This window comes from Myotis davidii, unplaced genomic scaffold (genome assembly GCF_000327345.1).
Source record: "Myotis davidii unplaced genomic scaffold, ASM32734v1 scaffold243, whole genome shotgun sequence".
Taxonomy (NCBI): domain Eukaryota; kingdom Metazoa; phylum Chordata; class Mammalia; order Chiroptera; family Vespertilionidae; genus Myotis; species Myotis davidii.
In genome coordinates this window covers 2,905,127-2,921,521 of record NW_006295183.1, presented here as the reverse complement: position 1 = coordinate 2,921,521, position 16,395 = coordinate 2,905,127, and the positions used below count along the sequence as shown (strand labels likewise).

The 16,395-nt window shown below is 46.1% G+C and overlaps 1 protein-coding gene across 1 annotated transcript in view; it reads right to left on the bottom strand.

The window, feature by feature from the left end:
* The window catches only part of CDH11 (cadherin 11), a 77,339-nt gene that overhangs the window by 39,308 nt on the left and 21,636 nt on the right, over positions 1-16,395 (bottom strand). The window contains exons 2-3 of the mRNA XM_006769825.2: positions 5,893-6,291; positions 1,755-2,049 (exon numbers count right to left, since the gene is read on the bottom strand). Coding sequence (XP_006769888.1) covers positions 1,755-2,049; positions 5,893-6,120 — 523 coding nt within the window. The 5' untranslated portion in view covers positions 6,121-6,291. The remainder of the gene's footprint in view (positions 1-1,754; positions 2,050-5,892; positions 6,292-16,395) is intronic.

Here is a 16,395-nt window from a genome sequence, read left to right as displayed (position 1 = left end):
TAACTCTCACTTTCTTCTAATTACGCTTCTGTGATTCCTGATTTCCTGCAAACAACTTTTCGGAGCTCTTCCCACAGAACCAGGCTCTATTCTAGGTAGAGGAGATGGATGTATCCGGGAGAATAGGATCTATTTTCTGCCATCATGAAACAGCTAGGAAAACGATTGATCTTGCCATGCTTCATTTGCGTCCACAGCTCCACTAAGTACAGCTCTTTGCATTTTACATCCATGTTAGTTCACCCTCCCCTTCTTTACATTATCCTCACTTTACAAATGACAAAAGGAAAACCGAGAAAGATGTAAGAACTTGTCTGGGTTCCCTGAGGACAGTGGTGGTCAGAGGTGCGGTGTGACAGGAACCCAGGACTGTCTGCCACAGTCTACGCTCAGGCCATGGTGGAAAGTCTGTGTGTTATTCCTGAGAGTCGAGGAGCCCCCGAAGGTGGAGGCAGTGACAATTCCCCTGGAGAATCTCTCTTGGTGACTGGCCTTTGCCCCCCTGGTTCAGCTGCTGACACGACTGTCTACTCTGTAATGGTTTCTTTGATGCCCACTGTTTCTCATTAAATCCCCGGGTGACTACTAAGAGACTAGGAGCCCGGGCAGGGCCCAGGGGAGAGAAGGTGGCGAGGGATGGCTCAGCCCGGCTTCTGTCAAGTACGAGAGGGGTTTGACTTTTCCTGGAGGAGGAGTAAGGGACTAGTTCTTTTAACATCACAAGCTCCACGTGCAAAGGGCAAGGAGCCCAGTGTCCCAGGGTCACTTTTGCATCTAGTTTTCTCGAGCAGGTTGATGCCCGTTCCTGGTGCTTGGTTTTTCTCATCTATAAAAGGGTGGCTTGGCCCCAATGATCCTTCCGTTCATTTGAGCTCTATACCTCTGATGCATATAAGCAGGCTCACTCCCTGATCAGCACAGCCCTGCTCACTGTCTGAAAGGCAAACCTTCCTTAACAGGAGACATGATTCTCAAAAGACCACAACTACATGCATTCGACAAAGTCAAGTGGAAGTCATTGTGAGGGGAAGGTGGCTGACTGAAGAAGCCCTTCAGGGAATCATGCAACGTGTCTTGATGCACAATGAAAAGACATGCCCGCTTCTGAATTAGCCTAATAGGTGGTGACATAGTGCCATGCTTAAGTGTGTATTCTCGATTCACTTAAAGAGTCAGGTGACCTCAGATAAATTAGTTAACCTAGTTCAAGCTTGGATTTCCCATATGCAAAATATGTCAAATAGGAACCACTTCATTGCAAAGGTGAATCGTTGCACAAATTAAATGAAATAGTGCATGTACATCATTAAATCACAACGCCTACAAGTTAGAAATATGACCACTGGTTTTCCTAACCAAACATCAACATGTACTGGTGACTGAAAACTAATCCTGCATGACTAGAAATTGCTATTCCCATTTTATAGAGGTGGAAACTAAGGCTCAGAGAACAGCTGTGACGAATTCCAAGTCACCCAGCTAAGGAAGTGCCCGAGTGGAGAGGACCTGGATTCAATCATATCCTTCCCACTTCTCCACGCTCCCTCATAGTTTGTCAGTTTAGATTTTAAACCCTCAGGTCCATTTTAAATATCTAAGACTGCACAAATAAAATTTTCTCTTGTTATTCCAGCATAGAAAATACAGCCTAAGTTCTCCTTCCTGATCTGGGACCAGCCTCCTCATCCCCCCCACTCCCCACCCCGGTATAGACCAGTCTTGCAGGCAGAACGTGTCTCCCCGACCACACGTACCCACGTTGGACCTCTCGGGCACGTTGGCATGATAGGTCTCGTGCAGGAACTCGGGAGGGTTGTCATTAATGTCCTGGACCTTGACGATGAACTCAGACGGCGGCTCCAGCGGCCGGTTGGTGTCCCTGTCCACTGCCTGAGCCATCAGCGTGTACTGGGCTCTCTCCTCGCGGTCCAATGTCTTGGTAGCGTGAATGTTCCCTGATTTGTCATCAATCACAAAAATGGTTCCGGCCCCTTCACCTGAGAGAATGTATTTAATGTTCCCATCACCAGAGTCGATATCGGAATGAAGCTAGAAAAAGAGAAATTGAGATTTGTAATTCCACGAAGGCTGCACAGGGAGACAGAGACCCACTTCCATGCTGTTTGCTGCAAAACACCATGTACACCACACACACACACACACACATACACACACACACACACACACACAGAAGAGGAGACATTCTCACCCCATTTTACAAATGAGGAAATGGAATATTAGAGAAGATAAACGCCTTGGCCAAAGTCACACAGATGGGAACGGTGAAATTTTTTTTTTTAATTCTAAGAATCATGCTCTCTCTCCTCCCTCCCCATATATATGCAACATACAAAATATGTACACATACATATCATTAATATAGAGTTATTTTGAAAGAAATATTTGCATGTTACAAAAAATAAAAAACAAACATTTATACAATAACTAACTTTTCCCTCAGTTCTGATTCCTATTCCTTCATTTTTCCTACTCAGAACTGTTGTTATCAGTTTCCCATGAGTCCCGTGACACATTCTATCAGATGCAAGAATATCTATACAGATATGCAAACGCCCTGTTTATTTGTATGCAATAAAGTGCCACAGGGCACAAGTCCCGCTTCCCCTCTGTTGTCCTTGAAGAATAAACTTGGGGGTCATACAGATTGACCTCCATATACTGTGTGGATGCCATGATCATTTCTTTTAGCAGTTTTCTTCCAAAAGACAAGAAAACTGTTCCCAGGATTTTGATGCTACAAACAATTCACAGATTAGACCTTTCCAGAAGACCTGCTGAGTGGGGCATGCTGAATGAGGAAACAGGGCTGGCGGGTAGCTTGAGACACATGCAGCTTCTCAGACCATAGGAAGAATCTTAAATATCTGTAGGTTTCCCCCTCCTTTGACAAAGCCCAGGGAAATTGTGGTACCTGCCTAAGTCCACACCAGGCAGGGCCAGGAAGTCACTTAGGTCTCCTAACTCCCCATCCTGTGCCTTCCTGCCTTCTCTCCCCCAAATGCCACATCTGAGCTTCCTGTAATAAACTCACCCTCCCTTGTTGTCCAACCTCAATTTCTGCAGCTTTCATCTTAATCTGCCCTCATTCTGCCTTCAGTGCGTCATTGTAACCATTCTCATAGGTTATAAGAGTAGCTGACAGGATAAAAAAAAATAAAACAACAAACCCTCTATTCTACTGACTACATGAGAAAAGCCAGAAAAAAATAAAAAGCTTTAGTTTATTATTATATAACTAGAGGCCCGATGCACGAAATTCTTGCAAGGGGCTTGGCCATCGCAGCTGTGGCGACTTGCCTCTGCCCTCGCAGCCCTGGCTTTGTCCGGCTGTCCAATCTAATTTGCATATTATGCTTTTATTATTATAGATAATAAATTATATTATTTTACACTAATTATCAATGTCATTTTAATTATTACTCTTATGAAACCAAGGCTTTGAGAGTTTGTCCAGAGTCATAAAACAAGATTGAACACAGTGCTTTGTAAAATTGTTTGTATCGATTCAAATTTTTCCAAAAATATCTCATTGATTTTGCAACGCCTCAGTGAAACACCAAATATTTCAGCTCAGGGGGATCCCTGTAGGTACATACAAATTTGGCAAGACTCTTTAATAATAACTAGACATTATTTGATGGCCAACTAAAACACTGAAAAGGTTTAAAATCCACTGCTCATAATTTTTTCTTGCGTTTGGATTTCAAAGTCACAAATAAATTCCTTTTATTTTTTTCTCGCCAACAAAGATAATCCATACAATTGACAACAGTATTTATTAGGTACAACACAAAAAGCATTTCGGGAAACCATCCAGTGCAATGGAGGGATCCAGTAGCTGAGGCAGACACAGCCAACTCCCGACTCTGCGGACGGATGGCTCCGCTCCGCACAGCACAGCGGGACACAGACTGTGCTTCCGGCAAGAAACCCGCAAGCCCTGGGTTTGCCAAATCCCACGTTCTCACAGCATCTTCAACCACTTGAAAGTCGTCCAATCCAAGATTATTAGGGAACCAGTCATCTAGTCTGCTCCCCCGATTCATTGGAAACTGCAGATCAGCAGTATCTCCAAAGAAAGATGCAAGGATCCAACCACTTTATTCTTTCCCCCATCCCACCCGACACCTGACGTGTTCTTGTGTGCATAGATTTTAAGCATCCCTCATGACTTCTCCTTCCCCATCTTTTCCCTAAGCTTCCTTTTAGCGGGCATGGCTTGTTCCAGAGATGCTGCAATGCCTGTCCAGGTCCTGTCTCTTCTGCAGTCTCTGCCCGCAACACAGAGCTACTCCCCAGCGGGAAAGCCCCATGGCAGAGGTTCTGAACACTTCACACCTGGCTCTCCACGTGGTTCAGCCCACACAGCCCCATAGCTGAAGCCCTCTCCTCCCCTCCCCTCAGCACAGAGTCATCTCCTCCATGCAGGGGTACTTCTATCTTGAGTATAATCTTCCCATTTGGGGGTATAAATGAATGAAATTGTTTCGTACATCTCTTTAAAAAAACACCGTTCCCAAATTTAAACAATGTTATTGAGACATTAATATGGACGTCCTCCAAATATGTCAATTTCATAAACAGGGAATGCTCTGCTGATGTTTGGAGCAGCTAAGATAACCTCATTGGATCGACAAGGCTCAGAAATGAGCACCTGCTACCTGTTCTTGTCCCTCCACCTCCTGCTCATCTTTCTGGCCACAAGTTATTATCATGGCCTCTACAGAAGCTCCCTTCATCTAACCCAGATGTTACCATGTAAATTCAAAATCACTCCTATTGAGTTTTGTCATTGCCCTACTCCTGGGTTTAGCTTTTCTAATTGCTCAGGGAAGATCCCTTTGAGGTCACGGGCTCTCCACCCTAGTGTACCCTTTGCCGAGCTCTGCACCCGCACATAGCGGGCTTTCTGTTCTTAGGTATGTGAACACTATTAATGTGACTATTCTCTGAAAGACAGCGGCATCTTTTACCGTAAGTGATAGTGAGCAGTCAGTCCTTCAAACATATTTTGGACTCTTCCTCCTTTTCGGCGGGTGTTCACGGAGAATGAAGTCTGAGTACTGCCAGGCCTCCCAGCCGTGCCATCTTAGCTTTGCCAGGCCTTAGTCAGAGAGGACAGAATCCCACCTACTCTTATGACACATCCACCCTTGGGACTGGGGACCCAGGGATGACACTATTCCTGATGGCAAGTGGCACAGGCTCCAGGGAGGGAGATGGACAATGAGACAGGCCTGTGTAATACAGAAAGGAAAGCGATGCTGAAAGGGGTAAAGAGGGTTAGGATACCAGGGAAGGGGATCCAAGTCGGGTTTGGGGTGTGGTCAGGAAAATGCCTCCAGCTGGAGAATGGCTAAATACATAATGACCATTTCCATCCAGGAGACTATTGGGCAGCCAATGGAAAACGTAGCCTTGCCCGGCTGGTGTGGCTAAGTGGTTGAGCTTTGACCTATGAACCCGGAGGTTATGGTTTGATTCCCAGTTGGTCAGGGCACATGCCCAGGTTGCAGGCTCTATCCCCAGTAGGGGGTGTGCAGCGTCCAGGAGGCAGCCGATCAATGATTCTCTCTCATCATTGATGTTTCTGTCTCTCTCCTTCTCTCTTCCTCTCTGAAATCAATAAAAATATATTTCTAAAAAAGAGAAAAAGAAAAACATAGCCTTTATGGTATAACGTTAAGTGGGAAACAGAAGTGTTCTCACATGGATACATCTATAAATTAAATAAGGACAGGCTGGAAGGAGGGCTTTAGGGTTCTGAGTGGGCAGTCACACCATTGGTGTCTCCCCTCGTAGATTTTCTCGGCGATAGTCCCCTACTGGGGAGGAGGAAGAGAAACCACTCCGGAACGGCAGCAGCCTTACCCTGCCCACGAGCACGGGGTCCGGCCCAGTGTACTCCTCGATCACGAAGAACTGGTTCCAGACCCAGCCTCTCTTGGAGCGCTGCAGCACCTGGCCCTCCTTGCCCTTCTCGTGGTGCCCGTGGAACGAGGGTCGCAGGTGGCTCCTCCGCTCAGTGCTGAAGGCCTGGCTGTGGCACAGCACGCCCAGGCACACCAGCGCGGCTTGTAAACAGTAGTTCTCCTTCATTTTTGGTTACGTGGTAGGCACAGGAGAATGCGGCTGTCACCCCTTCCACCAACCGTGTGGCGCCTGGCCGATGGTGGCCTCCCGGATGCGTCACGCAGACCTTTCCTGGAGTGGAATGACTCTGCTCGCTGAGCACATCACGTCAGGGCTGCCCGCTTCCCCAGGCGGCTTCTGCAGGCAAAGAGGAAGATCGGGTTAGCTGCAGGCTCTACCCCCACTTCATCTCAACCCCATTCCTCATTTTTTACCCAGGGTGGACCACGTGCAGAGGTAGACATGAGTAAGAGATAGTCCTTCCTCTATCACAGCTTCTCACGTGTGGGTGAGATACACACACACACACACACACACACACACATACAGCGACCCCTCCATGTCTACATGAGGATAAAACATGTGTGCTGTGGAATCCAGCTACCCAGGTCCTAGTGTCCATTAGACCACTTACTGGCTATGGGTCTGGGATAAGCTGACTTCTTTGAGTTCAGCTTACTTGCTTATGCAATGGGGATGCGCCTCATACTGCAAGGCTGATTAAATGAGTAATGGCCCTAAGTATCAGCACAGTGCCTGGTACACAGTAAGCACTCCAGGTTTATGTTATCATTGATTGTAATTGTATTTGGGTAGGTTTCTGTATTAATAGAAAAACTTAGGGCATCATGGGAGTCCAGGAGAGGAACTTATGATCAATGGAGACCGAGTATGGAGGTGACAAACAGTGGGGACAGTTAAGGGACACTTCCTAGAGGACAGGATGGCTGGGCTCAACCCTGAAATGGGAGTTACTGTGACAGGAAGAGAATGGAGGGGATGTCCATGCAGGAGAAACAACATGTCCTAAAGCCCACAGCTGGTCACAAGCACAGCAAGTCCCAAGACACCTGGCATCTGTGGAGACTATAAGGAAGCAAGAAGGCAGCAATGGACCCGGCTAGATAAGGGCATTTGGGACAGATCCGGAAAACACCGATGGTCACTAAAACATCTGTCAGTGAAATCGTGGGTCCAGTTCTCATTGGTGGATCACTGAGGGCCACAGTGTCAATTCGATGGGCAAGATTTGCTTTTGTTGGTCAGACATTCACATGAGAAGCTGAAGACCGTAATCTCACCTGGCAGTGTGTCAAAAGGATGAAGTATGACTTGAACCACATACTTCAAGTTCAAACTTGACATTGACACCATAAAGTCTCAAAAAGAAACAGAAAGGGAAGAACATATGGTGCAGCAAGATCCCTGCCCATTTTACACCATGCCAAGTATTAAGTGTTCATCCACATGGTGATAAATTATTCTCGCATATAAACTGCGAAGTGTATTGGAAAGAAGGGGTTTAATTAAAGTTGATATTTCTGCACCTCTTTCTTCTGGCTGCCATTTTGCTGTAAAGCACAATTATTTCTGACACTAAAAGTGTTGCAACTAGATGACAACTTTTTTCTTTTCCTTTATAAAAAAACAAATTCTAGCTTGATACTAATGAACTTAAAAGCTTCCATACGACCAATAAATAATAAGCCCTTTGTTGAAAAGATGAAATTGTCTAATTTTTTTTTTCTGTTGGAAATACCAGCCACACCAACTTGCTTTTAAAAGTAATTCATTGGACCCATTGTTTGTAAGTGCTTATGTGACTATGTGATATATAAAGTTATTTAATGATCAATCTCAGGTCTGTATGAGATTAACTTTAAGACATGATGTTTTTAATTTCTTCAATTTTCGAAGGAAATTTCACTTAGCTAAAGCTTTCTATGGCCATTACATGGTCGTCTAATTTCTATAACAAACTTGTTAATAGGTACTGAGAATATTTGTATTTTAAAGGATGAGGAAACAGAGGCCCAGATAAATGAAGCAAGTTGTGCAAGGTTATGCTTCTGATAAGTAACAGAGCTAGAATTAGAACCCAGGACATCGGGCTCTGGAGTCCGTATTCTCAACAAGTGATCAATACCAACTCTTGCCATGTGTTTAAAGTTCACAAGGAAATGCTATGGACACTGTGATAAAAACAGTAACCTAGAAGCGATCCAAAGTAAACCAATATTAGGACTAGATGTCTATTAAAAATACAACTATGGTGAAAATAATAAGATTTGCTAATTATTATCTGCCTAATACTCTTCTAAGTGCTTTCAATGAGCTGAGTCATTAGACTTTTACAATAACCCTACACTGTGGTACCACTGCTATCTCCAATGTACAGGGAAGCAGTCAGAGGCATGGTGAGATCAGGTATCTTGCCTGTGGTTATAGAGCCAGCAGGTAGAGGATCTGAGCCCTGGATGGTTGGCTCTACAACCTGCATTCTTATCCCTTATAATCCTATTGTAATAAAAGCTCTCTGAGAGCAACCTGCAAATCCAATATAGACACACATCCTGATAGTCTTACAATGAAAGTAACTTAAGTTTTGGTGGCACCAGCCATGGGGCAGGGGTGAGAAGACAGGAGTAATACTGTGACTGACATGTTAAAACCAAACCAGAACTAGGAAGATACATTATTTTATAGCTCACATCAGTCCATCACAACATAGTGCAGGTCCTTAAACAGCACCATTAAACAAAAGTTAATCTTTGCTATTTATTCTTAGACTCCTTTCAGAGTTTCTAAATATATAGGTTTAAAATGATGTGTTCAGGGAGACATTTATTTTTTTTTAGAAATGCTTCTAAACTCTAGAGGTCTCGCCAATGTATTCGATGGTAGAGAGTTTGCAGGGATCACGCATGAAAATGAATAGGAGACTGCCCCCCCCCCACCCCCAGAAGACTGTGGCATTGGTAACAATTAGGAAAATATATCAATGTTCTAACTCGTTTTATTAAAGACCCCCAAGGCGGTTCTTGCACAGTCCTTCCATTAAAGCACTTTCTAACGGTATGCCAGGAAGCCCACGCAGTGGGGTTGCACTGAAACATATAGTGACTTTATTTTATGATCGGAGAATATTGCTTGGGAGGAAAAATAAATGTTGTTGAAAGTCACGGGAGTAATAACATGACGGGAAAATGGATTTGCAAAACCACTAGCTCTAAGTGGAAGGCTCGCCTTTCTATCTTAAGAGCAGATCGCCCGTCATAAGCGACTGCGCCTTGAGCATAAAACTCTCTTGCGGCGCCTGCTTTTGTCTCCGTAAAAGAAAATGACATATATGGGTGTTTAAGTATATTTGGACTCCTGCTGGAAATTGTTACCGGGTAGAGAAAGAAAGACGGAGGCGCTTAGCAGAAAGCAAGCGGCCTGGGTTTTTCAGCTTCCTCCCCGCGACAGAGCGGGAAGGATCAGACAGGCTGACCGTGCTTTTCATTTCCAGGGAGGTAATTTACAGTTTAAGACGCGTTATCATTACACTAAGGATATTCCCGGGGCCCACACCAGAACTCAAAACTCCATTCTGTGTGTGCAGAATCCCCTTGCTGGTCTCCACTTCAACAAACACAGCTTTGTAACCAATGGGACTCTATTATGCAAATTCATGCAAGCATATTTTATTCCCCGTTCATTTCTCATCACTCAGCACTGAGCGGGGGTCTCTCCTTTCAAATCAAATCACAGAAATTATGCCATGTCTGTGGAAATCACTGAGAATGGGAGAGGAAGTATGAAAAGACCTCCTGAATCCCATTGCTTACTCTCTGATTTCTACACTGGGAATGAAGCATAAGCCCAGGGTAATAATCACGTCTGCTCAGGTGCCAAATACACAGCAGAGACGGCAGAAGGGTCACTGCATATGTGATTGCACACTCTCATACCAAATCAAGATGTTAAAGTTTGCAGCCAACATGGGTCCCTTACCCATGACCGGGACATTCTCTATGGGCGGGTGGAAATTTGGAAACTGCTCCAATGTAAGTCTGATTCTCTGCTTCTGGAGAAGGAGGGAACCACAGGAAGTCTGCATGGGAGATGCAAAGTTCGCTCACGGCCTGGCATTGGGCAGACCTGCGTCCAATCCTGGTTCTATTGCTTAACATTGAGTCATGATAGTAAGGATTATCCTTGACCAGGTTCTTGATTTTTCTATTGCTGGGCAGTCTACTCAGGGCTTGGTACGCACCATTTTGTTGTACTTTCACCTCAACTTTATGTAAATATCACCCATATTTTATCTAGGAGGAAACTGGAGCTCAGAGTGGTTAAGTAAATCACACACGGATCCACCCTGAATCCCTGCAAAGGATGCAATTCATACTCAAGTGTATGTGGTTGTTAAGCTCACACTTTGGCTTCACCTGGCTCCCAAAACTCTGGGAGGCCATGTTCCTCCTCTTCAGTCCAAAGAGACTGCATGATTGGTACCCAAGGACCACCTTAAGTCCAACATGTATCTGGCATGGATATCGCCACACAGGATCATAGGAATCCCACATAAGTCTGCAGACCCCAAATGTATAGAATCATTCAGTGATTATTTATCTCTTCAAGTCATTAAATCATCTTCAAAGGATAAGATGCTTAAGTACAGTGTGTGCAATGAAGAACTTATTTGTACTTTTATTCAATCCCTAAAGTAGTATTTTTTTTCCTCACTGTAATATTTTTGAATTTTAATAATTAAGATGAATAACGTATACCAACACATACCGGAAGCAATGTTGTTAGCGGCATCATCGCAGACTGTGAATAAGCACTCTATGAATGTGTGGAAAGAGAGAGATTTTATCTCCAGTTTTTCTTTTGCATGAGCTAAAATACCTGAGGGAAGACTAGGGCGAAAATGGCAATGATCAACAGATGGTCAACCTAATGAGTCGCCATTTATGGTATCAAAGTCTAGATGTAGATTTCCCTTTGTCACAGAGCAGTAAATATCCATAAAGCATCCTTTTTTCACCTGCCTCTTCATTCAGCAATAAATTTCCACAATGCAGGCATGGATTGGATCTTGGGGATACATGGCCACCATGAATCTCTTGATATGTAGACTCTACTCAAGCAATGGTGAGACCACAGTGTAAGCAGATGAATGATGGTATGATGCAATCGATGCCAACAAGACCACGTACAGGACCACAGAGGAATCAGTGGCCATATCTCGGGAGGCGAGTCTCTACCATGTCACTCCAGTTCTCCAGTACTTGCTCACTCCAGCCTTTTCCAGGGAAACAACGATACTCACAGTCTCCAATATCTAGTCCACTGATGGCCAAACCTTAAACACACCACTGATGGTTCCAACCTGTGTAACCTGGCCCAAAAGGATGAGCTGGTTGAGCCAGATTTGCTTGAGACCTTGAATGAAAGAAACTAGGAAGCATTTGCTAGTTAATGGGGGAAGGTGATGAGGTGCCTGGGGGAATGGACACAAAGTTACAGCCTACAGCCAACATTTCAGTGAAATTAAAGTTATGAGCAAGCCAGTCAGAAACCAGACAGAAACGAACATAGCCTTTGCCCCTGGGCCATGTGACTAGCAGGCAGCATGGCCTGCTCTCTGAAGACCTTCGTAATCAAGGAGGCCCTTCAGCTGCTGGCGCCATAGGGCTCACCCCCCCAACCCCCACTGATGTGCTGTTCCTGAATTTCTATGTCATTTGCCATGTCCTGTGCATCGAAGGACCATACACCTCCTTCCTGTTAGCTTCCTGTTAGGGAGATAAGTTGAGTGCTCCCTTTTATCATCAAACAGCAAAATTCGTAAATGGCCATCATCCTGAGGAAGAAGTTACGTGGTTCTTTTGGTCAAGGGGGAAGTGCTGTAGCTGTGGGGACCATGTGTTCAGATGAAGAAAATGTCCTTTTCGTCTATGAATGTCCAGGGAATCCTGAGGCAACAGGGAGATCGTGACAACTGAAGTCCAGACACGTGCATTCTTTCAAGGGTTCTGCCACTGAACTGTTGTGCAACTTCACAGAAACGACGAAGTCTTTCTCTGGGACGAAGTGTCCCCTTCTGTAAGAGAGGAGGCTGGCGATAGCGTAGTTAGGGTCTTCCATTTCTGCAGGAGCCTGAGAGTCTGTGCTGACACAGAGTGACTGTCCCTGGATGAAAGTTCGCTCCTCATGTAGAAGATTTGGGTCACAGCTGTCAGGGCTACTCAGAGTGCAACACCTGGAGGCCCCACCTACATCGTATAACAGCAATGGTGTCCCATGCATCCAGGCAGTGCAGGGCCCTGCTCATGTGCCAGGTCTGGAACCCCAGCACTAGGAATCAGGACTTCCTCAGTGGACAGCGGCCATCATTAAGGACTCTGGCAGGAGATGATGCAGACCGAACTGTCAGAGGTATGCAGGAGAAACTGACATGAGAAATGGTGGCTCTGACAAAATGGCTGAGAGCATGGGCCCGGGTGCCAGATGGACTTAGAGGTTTAGAGCTCAAAATTTACTGCTTACTGGGGGCATGACTCAACCTCCCTGAGTCCAGGCTGCCATGTGAAAAGGTGACCACCACCAGGACCAATCTTAAAGAAGGAGTGCTAAGATGAAAGGAGATGATGCAAGGAGAGAACTTTGTATAGTCCTTGACATGACCTTGCACACAGTAGGTGATCAAGAGGATAACTCAGGAGTTTTGCTCCTTCAATAAAAATACAAAGTACATAATATATCTATATCTATATTTATATCTATATCTATATCTACTTTATATCATTTCCCTCAAATGTTTGTATCATTATATTCAGCAGTTTCCTGGTCAGTGTCATCAGGGCGAGCCTCTGGTGGTTACTGAAAATTCTTTGCTCCCATGCACCCCAGCCCCACTCACACCCACTGTTGGCGCTGGCCCCAATCGCTCTGCACTGTCAGTGGGTGTGAGCGGAGCCGGCGCGTCAATGTGTGGAAGCAGTGGTGGCAGGAGCAAGGCTGCTGGCAGACGGGACCAGGGGCTGCAGCAGGAGGGGCCTGGCAGGGTCGCGGAGGATGGGCTGAGACCACTTTCTACAAAGTCTGTTTTTTAAAGAATAAACAATAAGAGGAGGCATTATGCCAACCTGGCCTTCATAAGACAAGGGCTTGATGTGCTTTTTGTTTTGTTTTGTTTTGTTTTGAAATAATTACTGAAGCGAGGGCAGAAAGTGCCTCCACTCCCCACTGCTGAGCACCTTTAGAATTCTGAGTCTCTCTCTCTCTCTCTCTCTCTATATATATATATATACACACACACACACACACACACACACACACACAGACATATAGATTTTTTTATTGATTTCAGAGAGGAAGAGAGAGAAACATCAATGATGAGAATCACTGATTGGCTGCCTCCTGCATGCCCCCTACTGGGGATCAAGCCTGCAACCCAGGCATATTCCCTTGACTATACTCCCTCCTCTCAGAGATGCTCTAGAATCCTCTACTCTGTGCTGTCCTACATGGCACATTGTCCTTTTAAATATGTTTTAACGATTTTAGAGAGAGAGAGAGGGAAAAACATTAAAGAGAGAGAAGCATCGATCAGCTGCCTCCTGCATGTCCCCACCTCAGATTGAGCCCCCAACCCAGGCATATGCCCTTAACCCAAAATCGAACTGGCAATGACTTCTTGTTGCATTGGTCAATGCCGACTGGCCAGGCACATTGTCCTTTTAAATAATTTAGTAAGGGCACTTCCTCTTCCCCAGGATGTATAGGGTGCCCCCCGCCCAATATGTATACACACACTGTGAATAATTATAAAGGCAATGTTTATTAAAATACATTTCATTTTCAAAATTGAGCTATCAGCTGTCAAAGTATATATACTTTCTTTTTTGGAACACCTTGTATGAAGTTCCCTAAGATGTGGGAGCACAGCCGACTCCTCCCTGAATTCTTCGCCTTGAGTACAGGGATGTGTACAGCCGACGTGGCCTCTGTCCCTCGTGCAGCCTAACATCCAGACCAGTGTCTCTAGAGCTTGACTGTACGTTAGAATTAACCGGGGAGCTGAGAAACCCCATCGCCCGGGCTTTACTCTAAACCAGTTAAAATCAATGGAAACCAGGAGTCAGTATTTTTGAAATTCCCCAGGTGGTTCCACATTGGAGCTTGAGAACCACTGGTCTGGGGCCCCACTATCCAATATGGTAGCAACCTTGATGCAGGCGGCTTTCTAAACGTGAATGAACTAAAATGAAATGAGATGGAAAGGGTACTTCCTCGATGCGCTAGTCCCATTTCAAGTGTCCAACAGTCATTTCAATCCCCGGAAACAGTGCTGTGAGTCAGCGTTGGTGTCAGGCACTGACACATCCTCAGCTAAAGCCTAGGACATCTGCCCATGGAGGAAGGTGTGGGAGGAACACTGCACCAGACAAGAACTGCTCCGCACTCAATGCACCATGTCCCATAATCTAGGTCCCTTCCCTGCGTGTGAAATGAGGGGCTGGAGGAGGTGCGTGGCTTTCCAACGGCAGGCAGAGCATGTCCTGAAACATTACAAGGACCTGGGGCTGTAACGACTGGGGATGGCTAAGCCGACCAGTCGCTCACCCCAAAGCAAACAGATTCAGCTAAATGGCGCTTTAAAAAGCAGCTCGGTGGTGTTAAAAATTATAATAAAGGAGAAACGAAACCACTCCCGAGATCTTGCTACCTCATAGACCTGCTGCCTCAGCCCATAACCCCCGGTTTATGGAGGAGGCCCCCGCTCAGGAGACAGTGGGACCCCTGACAACTGATACCTCCCTTCTCTGAGTCTGTTTTTTCTTATGCGAAAAAGGACGAAAGGTGCCCGACCTCCCGGGCTCCCAAGTTAATGTGAGGGTCTGATGAGGTCATGAGTTGGGAAGCCTTTTGTAAAAGCTCCTGCGGGCTGCCCAGGTGAGGAGAAGGATGAGGTCATGCCGACAGCAGTGGCAACTTACATTTCTCTGGGTACATTTTAAGATTCTGCCTTTTAACCTTTAGTGGTGCAGGTTGTAGATAAATGTAAAGGACCTGTTATTGTTACAGAAAGGGGATGTGATTTCACTCCTCTATGATAGGGACGTGAGTCTGCCAGATGCCGCAAACGAGCTCCTTTCGTGTGCATGGGCTTCCTTCCGGTGGCCCGGGGACGCCAAAGGGCTCCGTAGTGTTGATCTGTGAAGATGCTGACCTCCAGGGTTTCTCCTTGGGGGGTGGGGGTTTGTTGGGGAGAGCAAGGTGTGGCTGATTCCAAAGGAAAGCTGTGAGAATAGATCAGGGCCCAGAATCAATAAGGATGCAGAATTCCCTCTGCAGAGGCCACCCGGGTCTCCATTGTCCTTGACATGGGATGAGAATGGAGCATCCCTGGGAGTGCGGGCCAAGCTGCCAGGTGTAGTCACAGGAGATGGCATGGGCTTTTCTGACCTCGTTTGTGCCAGGAGGCCATCTCTGCCAACCTCTCATTCTCCATCCAGCCTGCGCCTGGTACAGCCCAGGCCACACTGGCGGGTACCTGAGGACCTACTATGCCACAGGCGCTATGCTAGGTGATCTGCCTACATTCTTCATAACCTCCATCCCTCAGCACCCACAGGAGTCTTGTATTACTGCCTCCCTTGTCCAGATAAGGAAACAAGGGCACTTCATCTTCAGAGCCTTCAGTTTAGCTCACATGTTCAGTTAGCACCGGAAATGGGGTTGAAGCCATACATGGCCCATTCGTAGGCTCCTGCCTTTCCACCTTGCACGCTGAACTTCTCTGTCATTCTCCTGTGAAGGTTTTAATTTTTCTTTCTGGGGATGCACAGCACTCAGCTACATTTCCTTCCACATAGCAACCGTTTAAGAAATATTCGTGGAGACGAGGGTGTCTGCAGCCGTTCAATGCCATGAATTCCCCGAAACATGCTCTTTGCCTCCAGGAACTCACAGGCTCCTGGAATTTTTAGAAAGCAGGTATTTCACCCAAGGGCCTCGCATCCTGCACTTCAAACACCACGGCTCCTTTCATGTTTCCTGAGAGGAACTGCCCCTGCCTCCCCCAGGCTCCACGCGCCTGCCCAAAGCTTCCCAACAGCCCGTGAACGCATGAATGGCGCTCTTCAGACCTCTCCCTCTGAACGTTTTCTGTATCCGAACAGCATTTTGCTCTACACCCTTCCCTGCCTCAGCCCCCAAAGCTGCTAATGACTAATAAAGTGCGAGCAGCACAGGGAACTGGAGGAGGGCAGCCAGACAATAAATATCCTCTAACAAAAGGCACCGGCCAGACAGGAGGCAGCTCGGGGAGATCTCATGAGCTAATCATTGTGGGAAAGATTAGGGATGTCGCTCACGAAAGGAGGAGTTAGGTGGTGGGAGAGGCAGGTCCCACAAATCAATATTTCCTGCAAGGGCGCAGAGGTGAGGCCCAGAATTATTCTC